General features: G+C 36.2%; 1 protein-coding gene across 1 annotated transcript; it reads right to left on the bottom strand.

Annotated features, from left to right (window-relative positions):
• Positions 1 to 7,323: 7,323 nt before the first annotated feature.
• Positions 7,324 to 11,273, bottom strand: LOC110757938 (heat stress transcription factor A-4c-like). The gene is made up of 2 exons (XM_021959686.2): positions 10,327 to 11,273; positions 7,324 to 8,678 (listed from the first exon to the last, which is right to left on the bottom strand). Exons 1-2 carry the CDS (start codon positions 10,540 to 10,542, stop codon positions 7,581 to 7,583), a joined length of 1,314 nt encoding a protein of 437 aa, XP_021815378.1. The 5' UTR covers positions 10,543 to 11,273; the 3' UTR covers positions 7,324 to 7,580.
• Between the last annotated feature and the right edge of the window lie 5,433 nt (positions 11,274 to 16,706).

Here is a 16,706-nt window from a genome sequence, read left to right as displayed (position 1 = left end):
TCAAAATAATTAAAGCTCTTTTTAATTTCCTTTAGAATTATTCTAAGCATAACTTGTACCATTGGCAACAAACTATCAAAAAATAATATTCATCAAAATTCTATTAATCTTTAGTAATTCTCTTCTCTTTTAAAAGGATGAAAGTTTTTACTACACAATGGGAAAAACATGGTTGAACCCATGAAATAGATTATCAAACATTCATAAATTAATTACAAAGAAAACTACAAATTCCATTTGAACAAAAACTACAAATTCACATTAAAGCTTAAGTTTGGATCAAACTAATAAAAATTACACATTTATATTAAAAGCTTTCTTCCTAGCTAGGCTAGGGAGTTAGTTCCCCATAATAAAATAAAACTAAAAACAGAAATTCAAACTTAGAAAGATGGAGGGAAGAGAGAAAGCTCAAGAGTTGTGGAGCTTGGTTGTGTTTGAAGGCTTGTAGAGCTTCCTATTGATAGCCTTAAATCTCAACAACAACAATCACTAGGGAAATATTAAAATCTGAAATTCTTATCCCTTTCAATGCAAAATCGTAGCCAATCTCTTCATTGTTTCTTCTTTGGCATGGGTGCCATCCCTCTTTCTTTTCTTTATGTTTCTCTGCTCATTACTTGTAGGCATATTGGCATTTGAATTTCATATCTTGTGTCAGCCAACAACATGCTTTATACTTCTTTTGCTGTGGTAAATCATGTGACTTTGCTGCTGCACACATGGTTGCTGTCCAAAGTTGCTGACTGCTATCTTTTTGGTTGGCTGCAATCATTCCTTTAGGTTGCTGGAAAAAGGAATTCTTCTTGAACCAGGCTTGGTGTAGGAAGGCCACAGGTTTTAATATGTATCCAATAGAGCTCAAATTTGGATATGTTATAATCGACACCCATTGGACCAACTTTCATGAAGACTGTATTCCCATCTGAGCAGTAAAAACGTGCGTTTTAGGGCTTGCAAGTTGGCCTCCGAAAATGGACTGGAGTTTGGGCTTCATTTCTTTTCTCTCCTTGGGCTGCTTGCAAAGAGAGAGCTACCTAATAGAAAATTCAACTGAATTAGCCTTTATTTCAATGAAGTGCAAATGGATTTGTAAAATGCAATGTAACATTCTAATTGGTTCAAAATTCATTGAAACAAAGTACTAACAAATATATATTAGGGATAGAAATTGTAATAATTATGTGTTTATCACATGGCCCGCTTAAATAAGGCCCAGATGGCACGACCTCTATCGTTGGGCAGACCGGGACGAGGTAATTAGGCCCCTATGGGCTCGGGTTGGGATTGATGATTTTCATAAATTGACACCTTTACACTGGACTTATATCCGTCTGAAACAAGAAAGGAGAAAATGAAGAGGAAAAATAAAACTTGGAACTTAGAAACTTGGTTTTCGCAAGAGAGGAATAAAGTTCTCATGATTATCTGACAAACTCTTTGCATACATGCATGCATCATTTGGTCTAGCTAATTTATGATATGGGAAACGCTAAACGTACACAATTTCAGTACCATATTTGTAACCACATTTAGAATTGATGATAAGATAGTTCATATGAATCCACATTAATTATATGGGTGGTTGAGAGTGGTTGTGTCTTGCTCATATTAAGATTGAGAGAATTGATTTTTAGAACCCTAAACCCTAAGCCCGAACACTTCTCATATAGCTCATATTCACATTGATCCTTACATTGAATAATGATGTGCAATATTAGTTTCTTCTTACATAATAAGGAAAAAAAATCCCATTTAATTTACCAAACTTAACAACTTGCTATTTATACATGCTGGAATTTACTTTGATCAGTATACCTAAGAATAGGTCCTCAATCCACAGAAAAATACTTGGAGCTTTCGTGATGTATTAGTCAATTTTAATTGGTTTCACAAAGATGATATGTAGGTTCATCTTTACAGATAAATATATATGGACGCAATCCATATGCTTTTGAATCATTTTAGGACTTTGGGTGTGGTGAAAGATATAAGGTTGTGTTGGCGCGTATCTTATGTTGGCGAGACATCTAGAAATTAGAAATTTGGTCTCTTGACAAAACTAAAAGAAACTTTGCCCTCGCATTTCTGGAGATCTTTTCTCAAGACAGATTGGGCAAAAACTTGGCTTCACGATCCCATACATTATTTCCTATTTTATTTCTATCCCTTTTGTACATATATCTTATAATTAGAAATATCTCTTGTGATTAGGACTATTTACATTCCTTGTTTTACTCTATTAGGGTTTACACCATTGTACTATAAATACCTCCTTTTGGAGAATAAAATAGATATTTTCAGAAATTACCCAAATATTAATTTCTACATGGTATTAGAGTGGAGATCCTATGGTTTCCCTACGGAAAATGTTTTGTGCAAGTGTCGCATACCTACCCGTGTTAACCTACAACCCATGCTACAAGGTTGTCGTGCCTTCATTTACCCTTGCCTACCTACAACTTGTGCTACAAGGTTGTCGTGCCTACATATACCCATACGTTGTTCATCTTGTGACCTTGTCTCCATACCATATGGGTGACTTTGCTATCAATCCAAATACCACTGTAGTACCAGTTGTTAATATTCATCGTGAAGCTTCCGTTGCACTGATTGGTATCAAATTGATTGTTGCCAATTTTACTACATGGTATTAATACTCTAAGCCCTAGAAATCTTCCTAGACCTTAGACTCCAATCCTTTTCATTGCACTCACTACAATAGTACCAAACATAACAGAGATAAGTGCTTCAAACTCAATAGGTATCTTGATTGGTGGGACGCTTTGAAAAAACGGAAGAAGCATCAAGACAGAGTTTGAAATGTTGCACTAACAGACACTGTTTCGCCAGCTGGTGGCCCTCATGCAAGTGCTGCACCTGCTACTCCTGGCAATAACTCTACCTCCTTCAGCCGGACCTGTTATGCACGGCCTAATTTTGCTACAACCGTTCAGCCACATCATTCCCTCCTGCCATCTAATCTTACTCAAGAAAGTATGCCTTCTAGTTTGAGTTCCTAAAGTAATGCAGGTCAAACATTTCAATTTTCTGGTTTACATACCGATTATGGATGGATCATTGATTCAGGGGCCATAGATCATATGACATTTTGATCAAGGAGATTTTAAATATCATACCACACCCCATTTAAGCAGTGTGGCCAATGCAAATAGTGTTTCTAGTTCAGTCATAGGGGTTGGCATAATAGAACTGACTCTATCGTTCTCCTTACACCATTGCTTACTTGTGTCTTCTCTCTCTAATAATTTATTGTCCGTCGAGCAGGTAACGGAACAACTTAACTATTTGGTACTAATGTATCCATGTTTCTTCCTTCTTCAGGATATCCTCACAAAGGAGGAGAGATAGCGACATCAGCCAAGGCCGGACGAATTTTACCAAGGGCTTTGTTGACGACAAAAGAAGGCGTATTTGGTTATGGCATTCTAGATTGGGTCTTCCCTCTTTTGGGTTGCGGCATCTAATGTTGTCTTTATTTTATGGTTTTAGTGATGAGGATTTTCAGTGTAATACTTGCATTTTAGTCAAGAGTCATAGAGTTACTTTTCCTTTGAGTTCCAATAAAAGTGGTTTTCCTTTTGAATTAATCCATTCCGATGTATGAGGCCCTTCTCCCATTACTACTTTTACTGGCCTCAAATGGTTTGTTACCTTTACCGATGACTATACTCGCATGCTCGCTTGACCTGGCTCTATTTAATGAGAACAAAGGGTGAAATTTCTGCATGTTCCAAAACTTTCATAAGATGGTGTAGAATCAGTTTTGTACTAAAATTAAGATTATGAGATCTGACAATGGTGGTGAGTAAGTCAACCATAGTTTGCAGACTTATCTTATGGAGCATGGCACCCTTCGTGAGACTTTGTGTCCCCATACACCACAACAGAATGGAGTTATTGAAAGGAAAAACCACCACATCCTGGAGACGACGCATGCTTTTCTTATTGGCAGATGTGTTTCTTGTAGTTATTGGGATAATGTTGTTATTGTGTGGCGTTTGTGCATCTCCACAAAAATCAACAAGATAAACTTGACCTAGTTTCTTTGCGGTGCATTTTCATTGGCTACTCTCATCATCAAAAGGGTATCGTTGCTATCATCCTCCCACTAAACAGTTTTTTGGTTACTATGGATGTGAATTTTGTGAAGACGGAACTATATTTTCATGAACCTGTATCCAACTCTCCTCTTTCGGGGAGATGGGTAGTGTTGAAGCGCAGAGTTGGATTGGGTTTAGTGGCATTGATGTTCAAATTGCTAATGAAGATACTTAAAAATGTGCACAGAAGCCTGCAAAGAGACGAGCCAACGGCCCACTACTAGCAACAACGATATTGTCCCAACTTAACCACATATAAAGCCCAGTATGTGTGGGGATTTATCACAAAATGCCTATGTGATATTAGTAGTGGAACCATTCATTATATTTTTTATTTTATTCAGTAAAGTTTCTAATGGGGGGCTCATATTCTTCAACACGCCCTCTCACGTGGGATCACCACATCGGAGTCAATCATTCAAGCCCAACACGTGAATACCATGTATTGGGTAAGGGGTAAGGGTAAACATTCAACCCAACATGTGAATACTACATGTTGGGTAAGGGGTAAGGGTAAGGGCCTAGTAATTCAGGCCCAGACAATAACCTCATTATGATACCATGTTAAATTTCAGAGAGACGGGCCATCGGCCCACTACTAGCAACGTCAATATTGTCTCAAACTTAACCACCTACAAAGCCCAGTAGGTAGGGACATACCATAAGCATGGCTAACCTAGGCTATAGCCAAGGTGGCATTTTTTTTCCAACCCAAAAAGAAATTATAACCCAGCCAATTAAATAACCTACCCTCCCAAGGAATCCCTTGCACTGCACGTGGAGAATAAAACGGAGAAAAGGAAAGCTTATCAGTTTATGAAGTATCAATTAGAGATTTGCAATTTAGACTTGTGATTTATTTATCAATTAAGGATTTACAATTGGAGCTTATTAGTTTCAGTTTATGAGTTATGAATTATCAAATAGGATTTGTAATTGATTTGGGTGTTCTTGCTTATTCAATAGGTTATACTTTAACTTTATAATTTCATATTATCAATGAAATTACATCGTACTGTCGAGTTTTCTATCTACTTAGTATGTTTATATGTAAGGTAAATTTAGCTCAGTCAAGTTTGAAATCATTGGCTCGTCCCTGCCAATAGGTGTGAGGTTTCATCACAAAAGGCCTTGGAGTGGAACCATTCATTATATTTTGTATTTTATTTAGTAAAGTTTTCGATGTAGGACTCATATTCTTCAACATAAAAGTGGTAGGTTCTACTAAGCCCAAGCTATGGTATTGTTATGTTGTGGGTCCAAAGAAAGAAAAATGATAGGAGAATTACAGAAGAATTTCAAATTTTAATCAATATTGCAAATCCATCCAGGGGCTCGAAATCCTTTACTTGTTATAAGATTTGGAGATTATAATCTGTTACATATGATATTACCTCCAAGCCATTTCCTACAAACAATTTCTTGTCACTACGGACTGCAGTCTTAGAAATAATTTGAAGTCATTGCAGTTGAAGGGATTTCAAATAATATGAGTCACACAATCAAGGGATCCAAAGCATTCTACTAGAGGGCAGGCCACACACAATAATATTTGCTGGACATGAAATTCTTACAAGCTTTTTAATATCAATATACTAATTTATGATAAATAAATATAAAAACAGGAATAAGTTAAAGCATGTGACGATGCTCAAATTTAATCATGTGAAACCAAGGAAGTTCTCTGCATGGATATTATTTTTGTTTTTTTTTAGTTTTTTTTTTCAACCACTTATCTTTTAACCAGTGGGCCAAAGACTGTCAGATACAATGCATTGTTTGCTTGGTTAGTTGAGTATTTAGATTTAAGACTTGGTAAGGCAAATCAAGTTTGGTTAGGAACAGTTTCGACTAAAATAGATAAACTCTTTGACTGTCTGGTGAAGGAAAATAGTTTTGTGTTTTTTTTTTTTCTTTTGAAGGTGATAACCAAAAGCCTAGGCCGCTTCTTTAAGGGAAAATAAAAAAACCCTTCAGTAAAATCTTCACATAAACCATAAAACCAAGTTGACTTGTAAGGATACTGAAGACTTGGTCGTTACCTTATTTAACCCTTTTACCAGGCGTACCATTCCCCTGCCAGCTGCAGTCAAAGAAGAACGGGTGGATAGTCATTCATGGTCTTTCCAAATAAAAAAGGTTTGTATTGTCGGCCGACCCTTGTTTGTTTTCTAATGATTTTGAAGCGTTGATACGCGGACGATAACGTTATTAATGGATACGAGGACGATAGATACGAGGACGATAACGTTATTAATGGATGTAATTTATCATAAAGGCCAGTTTCTTGCTGTTACTGAGAATGGTGAGCTTATCTCAATTTATGTTAACAGTGACCCTGCAACTATTATTCGTACTGAAGCTACAAGACCATGTGCACTCGCTTATCCTTACCTTGTCGAATCGTCACGGGGAGATCTATTGCTTCTCGATAGGTCCATTTCAGAATCTTCATAATCTTTTGAGCTGGATCATAAGATGTGGTGTGCTTCTGGGCATGATGGAGGATCCCAATGGCAATGGGATGAGATTGAGAGTATAGGAACTGATGCTTTGTTCTTGTGTTTGTACGGATCCATGTCTGTGTCTGCTTTAGACTTTCCGGGGTGACGTCCAAATTCCATATACTCCCTTGATGCACTTTGCGGATGGAACCGTTGTGGGCAAATTGGATTGTTTCCACTATGGTATGAGAGGAGATGGTTATTACTAGTATTACGATGTATCACTTTGTATGTTTTTTTTTTTATAATAAATTTATTTGATTATTACGAGTATAATTAGTTAATATTTTCAACACTACTTTCATTCTGTTGTGATTAACCTCACATGTTCCATTAGAAGAGCTATCTACTCTACTCTCATTTTGTTCTTATCATGGTAAGCATGCATGTCATGAGCATCTACCTTTTGATGGTGCACTGCACAGAACCCTCACCAACCTTATGCAGTGAAGAACCTTCTAAATTTCTAAGTTAAACATGACTATGTTGAACCATATATACAAGGAAAAATATTCTAAATCAAACATGACCATATTGAACGACATATATACATGGAAAAATTATCGTTTTTTTTCATCGGAACCATAGCCTAAGGAAAGCCTCCTGATTCCTCATAAATTGTCAATGGAAACTAATTCCAAGCTAGCCAGGTCTAAATAAGTTAAATGTAGCACTATAGTGAAGTTACATTCAAATTATAAAAGAAGGAAAGGTATATATATCAGCAATAAAAACTCCTGGAAACCTGATATCATTTACATACAATAGTGAAGAAGTTTGTGTCTCTAGCTTATTGTATCTCTAAGTCCAAGCTATATCAGAAAGAATCAAATATGCACCACAAGAATGAGCTAAAGAAAAATTGGAATATCTAGAAAATACAGGACTAAGTAATTCCAACTTAAAGTTTATATAGTATAAATCTGAACATTGAAACGCAAGTGTTCACCGGTCAACTAGCATGAGTGAGGCGCCCTATTTGGTTTGTGAAGTTATCTACATCTGTGTTCCACCAAAGCTTTTTCTGAATAGCTGGATTGGTATCGCTCACTCTGCCATCACTATCCCCTCTTTCAGACTGTACTTCCTGCGCATCATCTAAACCAGGGGTCTCTGTAAGGCACTGTTCCCAAAACATATCATTCGCCGCAGCAGGCATGGCATTTTTCATTTCCTGTACCCTTTCTTTCAAGGCCTCAGTCGCAGGAGCACTATCAGGCTTAGAGTTCATATCAATCCCTGAAGATTTTGGCCTGAAATCAACATTGTGGCAAGTTGATGTTATAGCAAGGATGTCAAGAAAATTTGCAGACCCAATCACCTCTGGGGATGAAACATTCATTGAATTTGGCGAAGATAAATGTGATCTAGGCGAGCAAGGCCTGCTATTCATGCCAGGGTCTTGTATTTCTGTAACAATGATGGGAGAGGCCTGAGATAACGAGCCAATATCATTTACTTCTTCAGGCATTGCTTCCCCGATCCCATGTAGAAAATCTTCCCAAAAGTTTAAGGAAGACTCCATCATCTCAAGCTGGTCCAACTTAATTACGGGAGTTGAAATTGTACCCAGGTTTTCGTTCTGCGTATTCAAATTCAAAATTTCCATCTTGAAGTCATCAGGAAACTGGCTAGATTTCAACAATCTTCTCTTTTTGTTATGGATATCTGATTTTTGCATAAGTATAGAAGCTAATCCTGGTTTCTGCAGTAGTTCAGCCAAGAAGGAGGTATACTGTTTCTGCTGATGTTCCATTTTCTGCAGTTGTTCTTGTAATATCTGTATTTGATAGTCAAACTCTTGATTCTCTCTTTGATGCCTTTGTAGCTCTAACTCAAGCAAGCTTTTCTCATGATTCAGTCTATTGATTTTCTTCTCATATTCTTCTCTTTCTGTCTCACTTAAAGGAACTGAAGAATACTCATGATTCTGCGTGGAATGACTATGAATTGGCTTGCGGCGGTGAATATTCTTCAGCAGATGTCTTCCTCCTCTTAAGAATTCCTCATTTGCAAACTCCCACTGTTCAGGATCAATCTTCCTAAACCCCTGCTCATACAGAACACAAACTTTCAACAATTAAGAACAATAATTACACACATTAATAACCGAAAAACAAAAGGCAGGTGCAAACATAGAAAAACAAAAAAATGAACCGATGGTGCTAGATTAGACAATACTAGACGGCTGGCTTTTATATAAAATCAAGCACACAGGTTAAGACCATTATAAACTATTTTAAGCTTCGAAAATTGCTTAATTGTTTAAATTCTCCCTGGATAAGCTCTCACACTAGCATTAGCCTAATCAATTGCAACTAAAACCCTTTTCCCTTTAATTAAATAGAAAACAAAGGTAAGTTCAGACAGAATCTAATTCAGGTTTTGGGAATTGAAGGGAAAAATTCAGGTACTATAGGAAAACTAATTTCAACAAACTCTTTGACTTCAGCCCACCTCCCTTTTTGGATGGGAAAGAACATATAATCTTTCTATAGCTTAAGTATACTTTCTCCATCACCCTGAAAATCCCTCCAACAAATCTCAGCAAACCAGGGCAATAACCCCAATTATTGAACTCCTCTTAGCAGCAGTGACCATACGACTCTAAAATACAGACAGTGCCCCTGAATTTTTAATAGTAACACAACATAGGAAACAGAAGGACCTATAAACCACAAAGATACCTAATCTATAACTACCTCAGAAATCCAGCCCCATAGCATGTCTTGAAAGCCTTTCCAGTGAGGCCCAACCATGTATGCCAACTGCAAACCAACCTACTCAATGTCTCTCAGCACTTCAAGCTAAATAAACACTGCTATACAAGCCTTTTAAATAACCACATCGATCCAGTTTCAAATCATGTCCTTTTCAGGCTGAACAGCATCCTCAATAATAAGAGCCATGAACTATCACAGTTGATCCAAATGGTACCGAATAAAAAACCACTGCTTTGCGATTGCCAATCAAATGAAGTGTTTATGGAATTCTCCATCATATTCAAAGAGCCTTTCTCCAAGATGAGGTTTGTTCATTTGTCAGCTTCACAGTTCAGACCCCATATACTCTTGTTCTCAATCTAAGAATTTTTTGCCTGTTTGGCATATATTGAAAAAGTTTTCGTGGCTAAGAGCTAGAGGGGCTAATGGTAGCGACCATATTCCAGTCTTCTCATAAACTAAACGCTTTTCCATTTTGATTCTATGAACCCCACCAAGTTCTTAGGACCACCTGCTAATCAAGATTAGTTCTAACAGACAAACAACTACAAGCATCCAGAAATTTTGGTTATAAACAAACCAAAACAACACTAGCATGCTTGCAACTGCTAATGGAGTTTAGTCAGAAATGCTCCAACAGACTAGATAAACAGATTGATTTACGAAGCAAAATAAACATTCCTAGTTGGAACTTGGAAAGCAATAAAGCGTGTACAAGCACAAAACTTTACAAGAAAGTTCAAACAAAACACTTAATCTGCAGAAATACTAATCATTTCTGAAGTTTGTAATGCGACTACTTATCATTTGTTTGAGTTTAACCCATGACACCAAAAATCAAGCACAAAAGAAAATGACATGTTATATCTAAATGGATAATTTCCCAAGGAAATAAAAACAAAAACAAGACACGAAGACAGAAAATTGAAAATAAATCAATAAGCTCCAAAAGTAAAGAAACACTAAAGAACTCACATATGTATTCAGCTGCCTCACGAAGCTTGAAAAGTTGTTGTGTTTGAAATACATGGGAAGCATTTCTTTGGCGAACTCTGTGGGATCCCAAACCACGAAACTACAACCAGTTTCACTCCAAGACACAACGTGGTTGGATGAGGGGTCATCCACCAAGTCATATGTTTTTGTAAGAAAAGGCGCTGGTGCATTAGAACCACCTTGAGTGCCCTCCATAATTCACAAGTCCCACAAACTTTAAACCACAGATTCAATATGGTTTGGCAATTGGATCAAATATCCTCAACTTCAATCTAGCTGAAGTTAGTGAAAAGCTGACCTCTTTGAACCTGAATTTCAAAACCCAAAAACCTTGGAAGGCAGTATCTACAATCCAAGATTGACAAAGTTATGAAATCACCTCAAACTCAATCAACTAATAGCTAGTAGACCCTGAGAGCATCAACTCCAAAGAATCTGAAAGCTGGATTTTCTTTTTCACAATTTATCAATATGAGTATGTAGTTTGAAATCTCAAAAATTCATTTAAACCAAAACTGGCATCCAAATCTGCTTTTGGGGGAATTTAAAACCCAACAAAACTCCAAGCCAATCAAAGAGAGCTTCTCCTCTGCTAAACCCAAAACTGGGATTGTCTCAAATGAAACCAAAAATCAAAGAAACAAAGAAAATGAAAGATTTAGCCCAATCCAGCAAGTGGGTTGTGAATTATATGATTGAATTATGCAAACACAGGAAAGCAGCTAGAGATTGTGAGAAGGACGAAGGAACTTTTGGCTCTGTTTGTGCAGAAGTTTTGACTTTCAAACCCAATCTAGACGCGCAACTTGGAGAGAAAGCAAGAGAGAAGAAGGAGAGAGAGTTGGAAAAGGATCACTTTCTTTGAATTTTGTAGCATTCTAAAGCATCGCGTTTGAAATATATTGAGTCGATGCGTGGGGTTTGTTTCATTTATATATATATATATATGCGAAGTGTGTCTATTTGTTGGGTTTGAAAGTCTCCGAAGGCACGGGCTTGGAAGTTTGAACGGTCGTATAGACAACAAAGGAGACAAAAATGGGAGAAAATATTGGTATTTTATTATTACAGGGAGAACTAGTGTATATGCCTGTAAAGCAAACCAGCGTTGACTGCCATGGCCTTTCATTCAACTTTCAAAGTGAGAGAAGACAAGTGGAGGAGAAATGGTCTTCAGTCTTACTCTTTATACTTCTCCACACACACCACACCTTTTTTGTTTTCTTTTTTTCTTTTTACTTATTACTACATTATCTGGTTTAATTATAGCTACAAATTAAGAGCAAATGAGTTAGTGAGGATTGTGGGTGTTCCTCCATCACAACCCAACAATTTTTTTTTAGCATATCTTATCCACTCCAATTACAATCCATCACAAGCCAATCCTATTAAAGATAGGATCTTGGTTTGAGTTTTCTTTTTCTTTCTTTGTTTTGTATTGTTTGAATTTGTTTTGGTTATTTTGATATAAACGATAATCTAAATTACTCTAAATTAATTTTATCTATGGGAAAGGGGATTCGAACTTGGGGGCAAGGGGAAGGGCTCACTGTCCTGACGAACTAGCCTAACCTATATGTAAACTTTGTATGTTTGATTGATTGTAAAAGTAATACAAGAGTTGAACAGGAATAGGAAATCCTATATGAGATGTACCTGGAAACAAATTAGATATACAGGGAAACTAAATTAGTAATAATATAAATAAAAAAACTGGAAGGTAGAATCCTTGAATTAAGGAGAGGCGTAATGGCTAAGTGTTGACTTGAGGAGATTGCTTGACACTCCCCCTCAAACTAGACTGTCGGTGACGGACAAGTTTGTCAGCAAGTTAGAGATGGCGGCCCTAATGGACATTGGCAGAGCCAATTAAGGCCCATAAGGGTCACTTGACCCTTCTCAATATTTTTAAAACCTTATATTTATCTATGTTATCCAAGTTGTTTTACAGTTATACTTAATGTTGACCCTTCTCGCAAATGTAAATTATCTACAATGAACATGAATATGATCTATATTTGTTTGCATGTCTTCATATGTCATTTATATGTGTGTGTCACGGATTTTATTTGATTTTCTCATTCTATCTAAAATCAACTTTTGATACTCTTTTAATATTTTTAGGTTGCTAGAATTTGGGTTATACTTACTAAGATATTAAATTTGTGATATTGAAATTTAATCATTATAATGAATTCTTAAATATATTTTCTTATAAAAACTAGGTTTAATGTAATTATAAAGCTATTTGAAGTTGACCCTCCTTGATAAAATTCTTGGCTCTGTCGTTGTTTGTGGAGACCCTTGGTGAGGAGGTCTACGACCTCATTAGGAGATGAAACAAAAGGAACACAGTGGCTGCCAAGAGAGACTTTCTCACGGACAAAGTAGTAATCTAATTCAATGTGACGGGTGCGAGCATGGTGAATGGGATGGGCAGCAAGGTAGGTAGTACTGATGTTGTCACAATAGAGGAGAGAGGGAAAAGTAACCGGGCAGCGAAGTTCATGAAGGAGATAACTAACCCAAACTGTTTCGGCACATGCATGGGCTAGAGAACGATATTCTTATTCAGCGCTTGAGCGGGTAACAGTGGGTTGCTTTTTGGAGTACCATGAGATGAGAGTGGAACCCAGAAAGATGAGGTAGCCGGTGGTGGAGGGACGAGTATCAGGGCAGCCAGCCCAATCTGCGTCAGAGAAGGCACAAATGATGAGCGAGGAAGGAGAAAAACAAATGAGAATGCCATGATCAAGAGAGCCTTTGAGGTAGCACAAGATGAGTTTTTCTATTTAAACCCCACACTTTTCTTTGCTCACCCCAATACTTAAATCATTAAGCTTAAGTTTTATTTTTGTGTAAAAAGACAAAAAAGATCATCCAACTTAATACTTAACCCTTAGTACATAGACACACACCCCACCACTCTTCATATTAAGTTTTAGAAAAACCAATAACTCATCTACACCATATTAAGTTTTACTATTGCAATTTTTATATAATTCGACTATTTCCATGGGAAAATTGCACACCAACATAGCTATGAATAATACCTTGATTAAATTACATGGTGCAAGATTTACAATTAATTGCATCTCATTGAGCCTAAGGCAATGTTATGGTAGAGTCATAGTTTGAAGATGTTTTCTTCTTACTTGAAGATGTTAAAGTTCTTACTTGAAGAAGAATCTGCTTCAGACGAATATTTTCCACCAGAGAAACTTGGTTTTTTGGGTTGAGGCAAGGGGCACTCATCACCTAACATCAAAATCATGGATGAAATGGTTGGTCTGTCTTTAGGAAGCTGTTAAACACATAAAAGACTAACATGTACGCAACGCAAGAGTTTGGATAAAGTGCACGAGAGTGGTGAGGGGCAAGATAGCGGGGTGTGGGTTGTGGGTTGTGGGGTGTGAGGTGTGAGGTTGATGAGGTTTTTTTTTTTTTTTTTTTTCTTCTGCTGGGTGTGTATTTAGGGGTAGTTTCGGAAGATAGTGGGGTTTTATTAGAAATTTTGAAATTTTGAATTAGAAGTTGGGGTGAATTTAGAATATGGGGTGAACTTAAAATATGGAATGAACAAAGAGAAGTGTGAGGTTTAAATAGAAAAATTCGCGCAAGATTCTTTTGACAGTGATAAAGTGTGGTTGACATGGTGCACTGAGAAACTAAGCGACATTGTTGATGGCAATCATGAAGTACATTATATATTTAGGACCTTTACTATTGATACGGATAATAACATACTAAACTCACACACACTACAAGGATATGCTAGGACTCGAACCCAGAACCTTTACTGAGAAGAACATTTGTTCCAAACCACTACATTAGTGAGTCATTAAACAAAAAATTATATATATTTTGATTGCTAGCAATACAGCTTTATTTTTAAAAACTTATTAAAATATCTTGTACAAATTGATGTTATCTAGTTGTAGTAGTCTAAATATAAGCTATGATCACGATCCACATCCAATCTAGTTGATAAGATGAATCATATCAAAAAAAACCAAGCCAGTGTGTTCTGAAAATAGTGTCCACGTCCTCGATATCAAGTATTTTAAGCAAAAACGGCTCCTCTACCTTGGAACCTGTTAAATACCACCAATATATTTCACCGTTTCAAGAGGACTCAATAAAAAGGCAATTATTTGCAACTTTGGCGTTGAACTTTTCACGATCACGAATTTGGTTCTCCTTGTGTAATTTGACCAACCATTCAGCGAGAGTGTTATCAAACTTGTCATAACACAAGCTCCACAATCCCTTCACCATATCTTTTGAGCCTCACTGGCACTGCATACATCACCCAATGATTTCTTCTGTCTGCAAAACGTAATTATTTGCAACTTTAGGTTTAGGATTACTTTCCTATTTCAGGCAAGATTAATTAGGTCATTATATAAAGGGATTCTTAGATCTAGGTCCAAAACGATTAGCTGTCATTGGGTTTAGTCCACGCGTTTTTGGTTTTAGATGTAGGTCCTTTGACTTTTATTATTTTTTTTGTTATGCCGATTTTACCCAATCAGGTAAATAAGGAAAACACATTGAAAATCTAAATTTAATGCATTATTTCCTCATAAATGAATTTCAGATTTTAAATTTTGAATTATTTCCTTGATAATATTTACCTAATATATGGATAAAATACAATTTAATTAATGAAAGTAAAAACCCACATGAAATTATGTACCTAATATACAGGTAAGTTGTGTTATTATTAGCAATGGAAAAAACTTAGTGATAAATCGTGTTACCCATAAGTCAGGAACATAAATTAAAAGACAACCTATAAGTTAGGAACATAAATTAGAAGACAACATATAAGTTAGATACAAAAATAGACAAATAAAAAACGTATGTTACCTATAAAAAAAAAAAGTTACATAAAATGCTATTATACATCGTCGAAAATATGAAAAACATATATTATACCTATGCAATAGGCAATAGAACAATATACCTACACCATAGGATAATATATCCACAAGAGTATGTAATATACCTCTACTATAGAATGAACAAAAATAAAAATTGTTACCTATAACTCATGTGCTAAACGATGTGCTACTGTATTTGCTTCCCTAAAAACACTTGAACATGCAAGCATTAGCACATCCAACGGCCATTGATGGACCACCTTTTCTGGGATGAATGAGGTTGGAGTGTGAGTTACCATCCATAAGAGCATGGATTCGAGTCAGCCCAACGGTGTGGTTCTTAGTGCAGCCACGACCATTTGGCTACCAGTATCTCCGCAAAATGTCTTCAATTTTTTCAAGGATGAAAGAACTCGATTTGGGATTTGTTTGCAATATTTTCTTTTTCTATTCAATGACAAACGTCATAAATGGTTAATTATTATCATATAAATTACTATTACCCGATTCAAGGCATAAATTACAACATTGGAATAAAAAATGATTTAAAAAAAAATAAAAATAAAAAGATTACATCATAAAATATTTCAAAAGGAATGTAATCCCATGTGGCACAAAAATCAAAGGACTTGTATCAAAGTCACAAAATGCGAGGATTAAACCCAACTTCTCAATGGAAATTTGGATCTATATCAACTTTTCTATTATATAAATACATACTTTGCATTCCGCGAGTTGGAAACTTCGGTATCATAACCAAAATTCCTTCTGCCGCGGCATCCCCAAACCCTAAATTCCCTTTTGCCTCAATTTAAACATTCCAATAGCAAAGGTGAAGGCCATGCCTTGACGATGGCTTTTAAATTCCTATGGACCAATACTATATGTTATCTGATGTTTGGATTATTCAGTTTCTAACAAGACCTGCTAGTCATTTTGATTGAATTGGTTTGTTTGCTGGACACCATAATGATTTTGGGAATCACGTTTCAAATTGCTAATGTTTTTGGGAATTTGTTTGGGTATATAGCCACCACCTAGAAGAAAAAAATTTCCTATTATTTCCAATCTAGAATGGGAAAGATTAATGCTACCAAAAAAGAAAGTTGGTGCTCACAAAAAAAAAAAACAAAAAATAAGTTGGTAAGATTGCTTTTATACTGACCAATTGGAAACTAAAATTAGAAACTAAAATAGAATTGTTGTTTGGCTGTGGTTGAGGATTCTCAAGTGACTGAGTGAGCGTCTTGGAGGAAGGGATAATAGGTGGGGTCATCTAACAAAGATTCATTAGATGCCACGTGGCAGAAGTTGCAAAACTATCGTACTCTCCGATTTTTTTATTTATGCATAATCAGACCCAAACAAGAAGTGTTTTTTTTTTTTGTTGTTGAACAAAGGGGGGTAAGAACCCCCAACAACCAAAGAAACTAAACAACACTAATCATATGAGGTTTGGACAACCCCAGCAAG

Source organism: Prunus avium, chromosome 3 (assembly GCF_965620075.1).
Source record: "Prunus avium chromosome 3, drPruAviu1.hap1.1, whole genome shotgun sequence".
Classification (NCBI taxonomy): domain Eukaryota; kingdom Viridiplantae; phylum Streptophyta; class Magnoliopsida; order Rosales; family Rosaceae; genus Prunus; species Prunus avium.
The sequence above is the reverse complement of the archived record's forward strand: the minus strand, read 5'-3'. Positions and strand labels throughout refer to the sequence as shown.

Excerpts from the sequence above, each read along its gene's own strand:
- LOC110757938 (XM_021959686.2), bottom strand. The coding sequence starts at position 10,542 with ATGGAGGGCACTCAAGGTGGTTCTAATGCACCAGCGCCTTTTCTTACA. Across the intron at positions 8,679-10,326 it reads TGAGGCAGCTGAATACATAT|GGGTTTAGGAAGATTGATCC; the intron begins GTGAGTTCTTTA and ends CTGTATGAGCAG.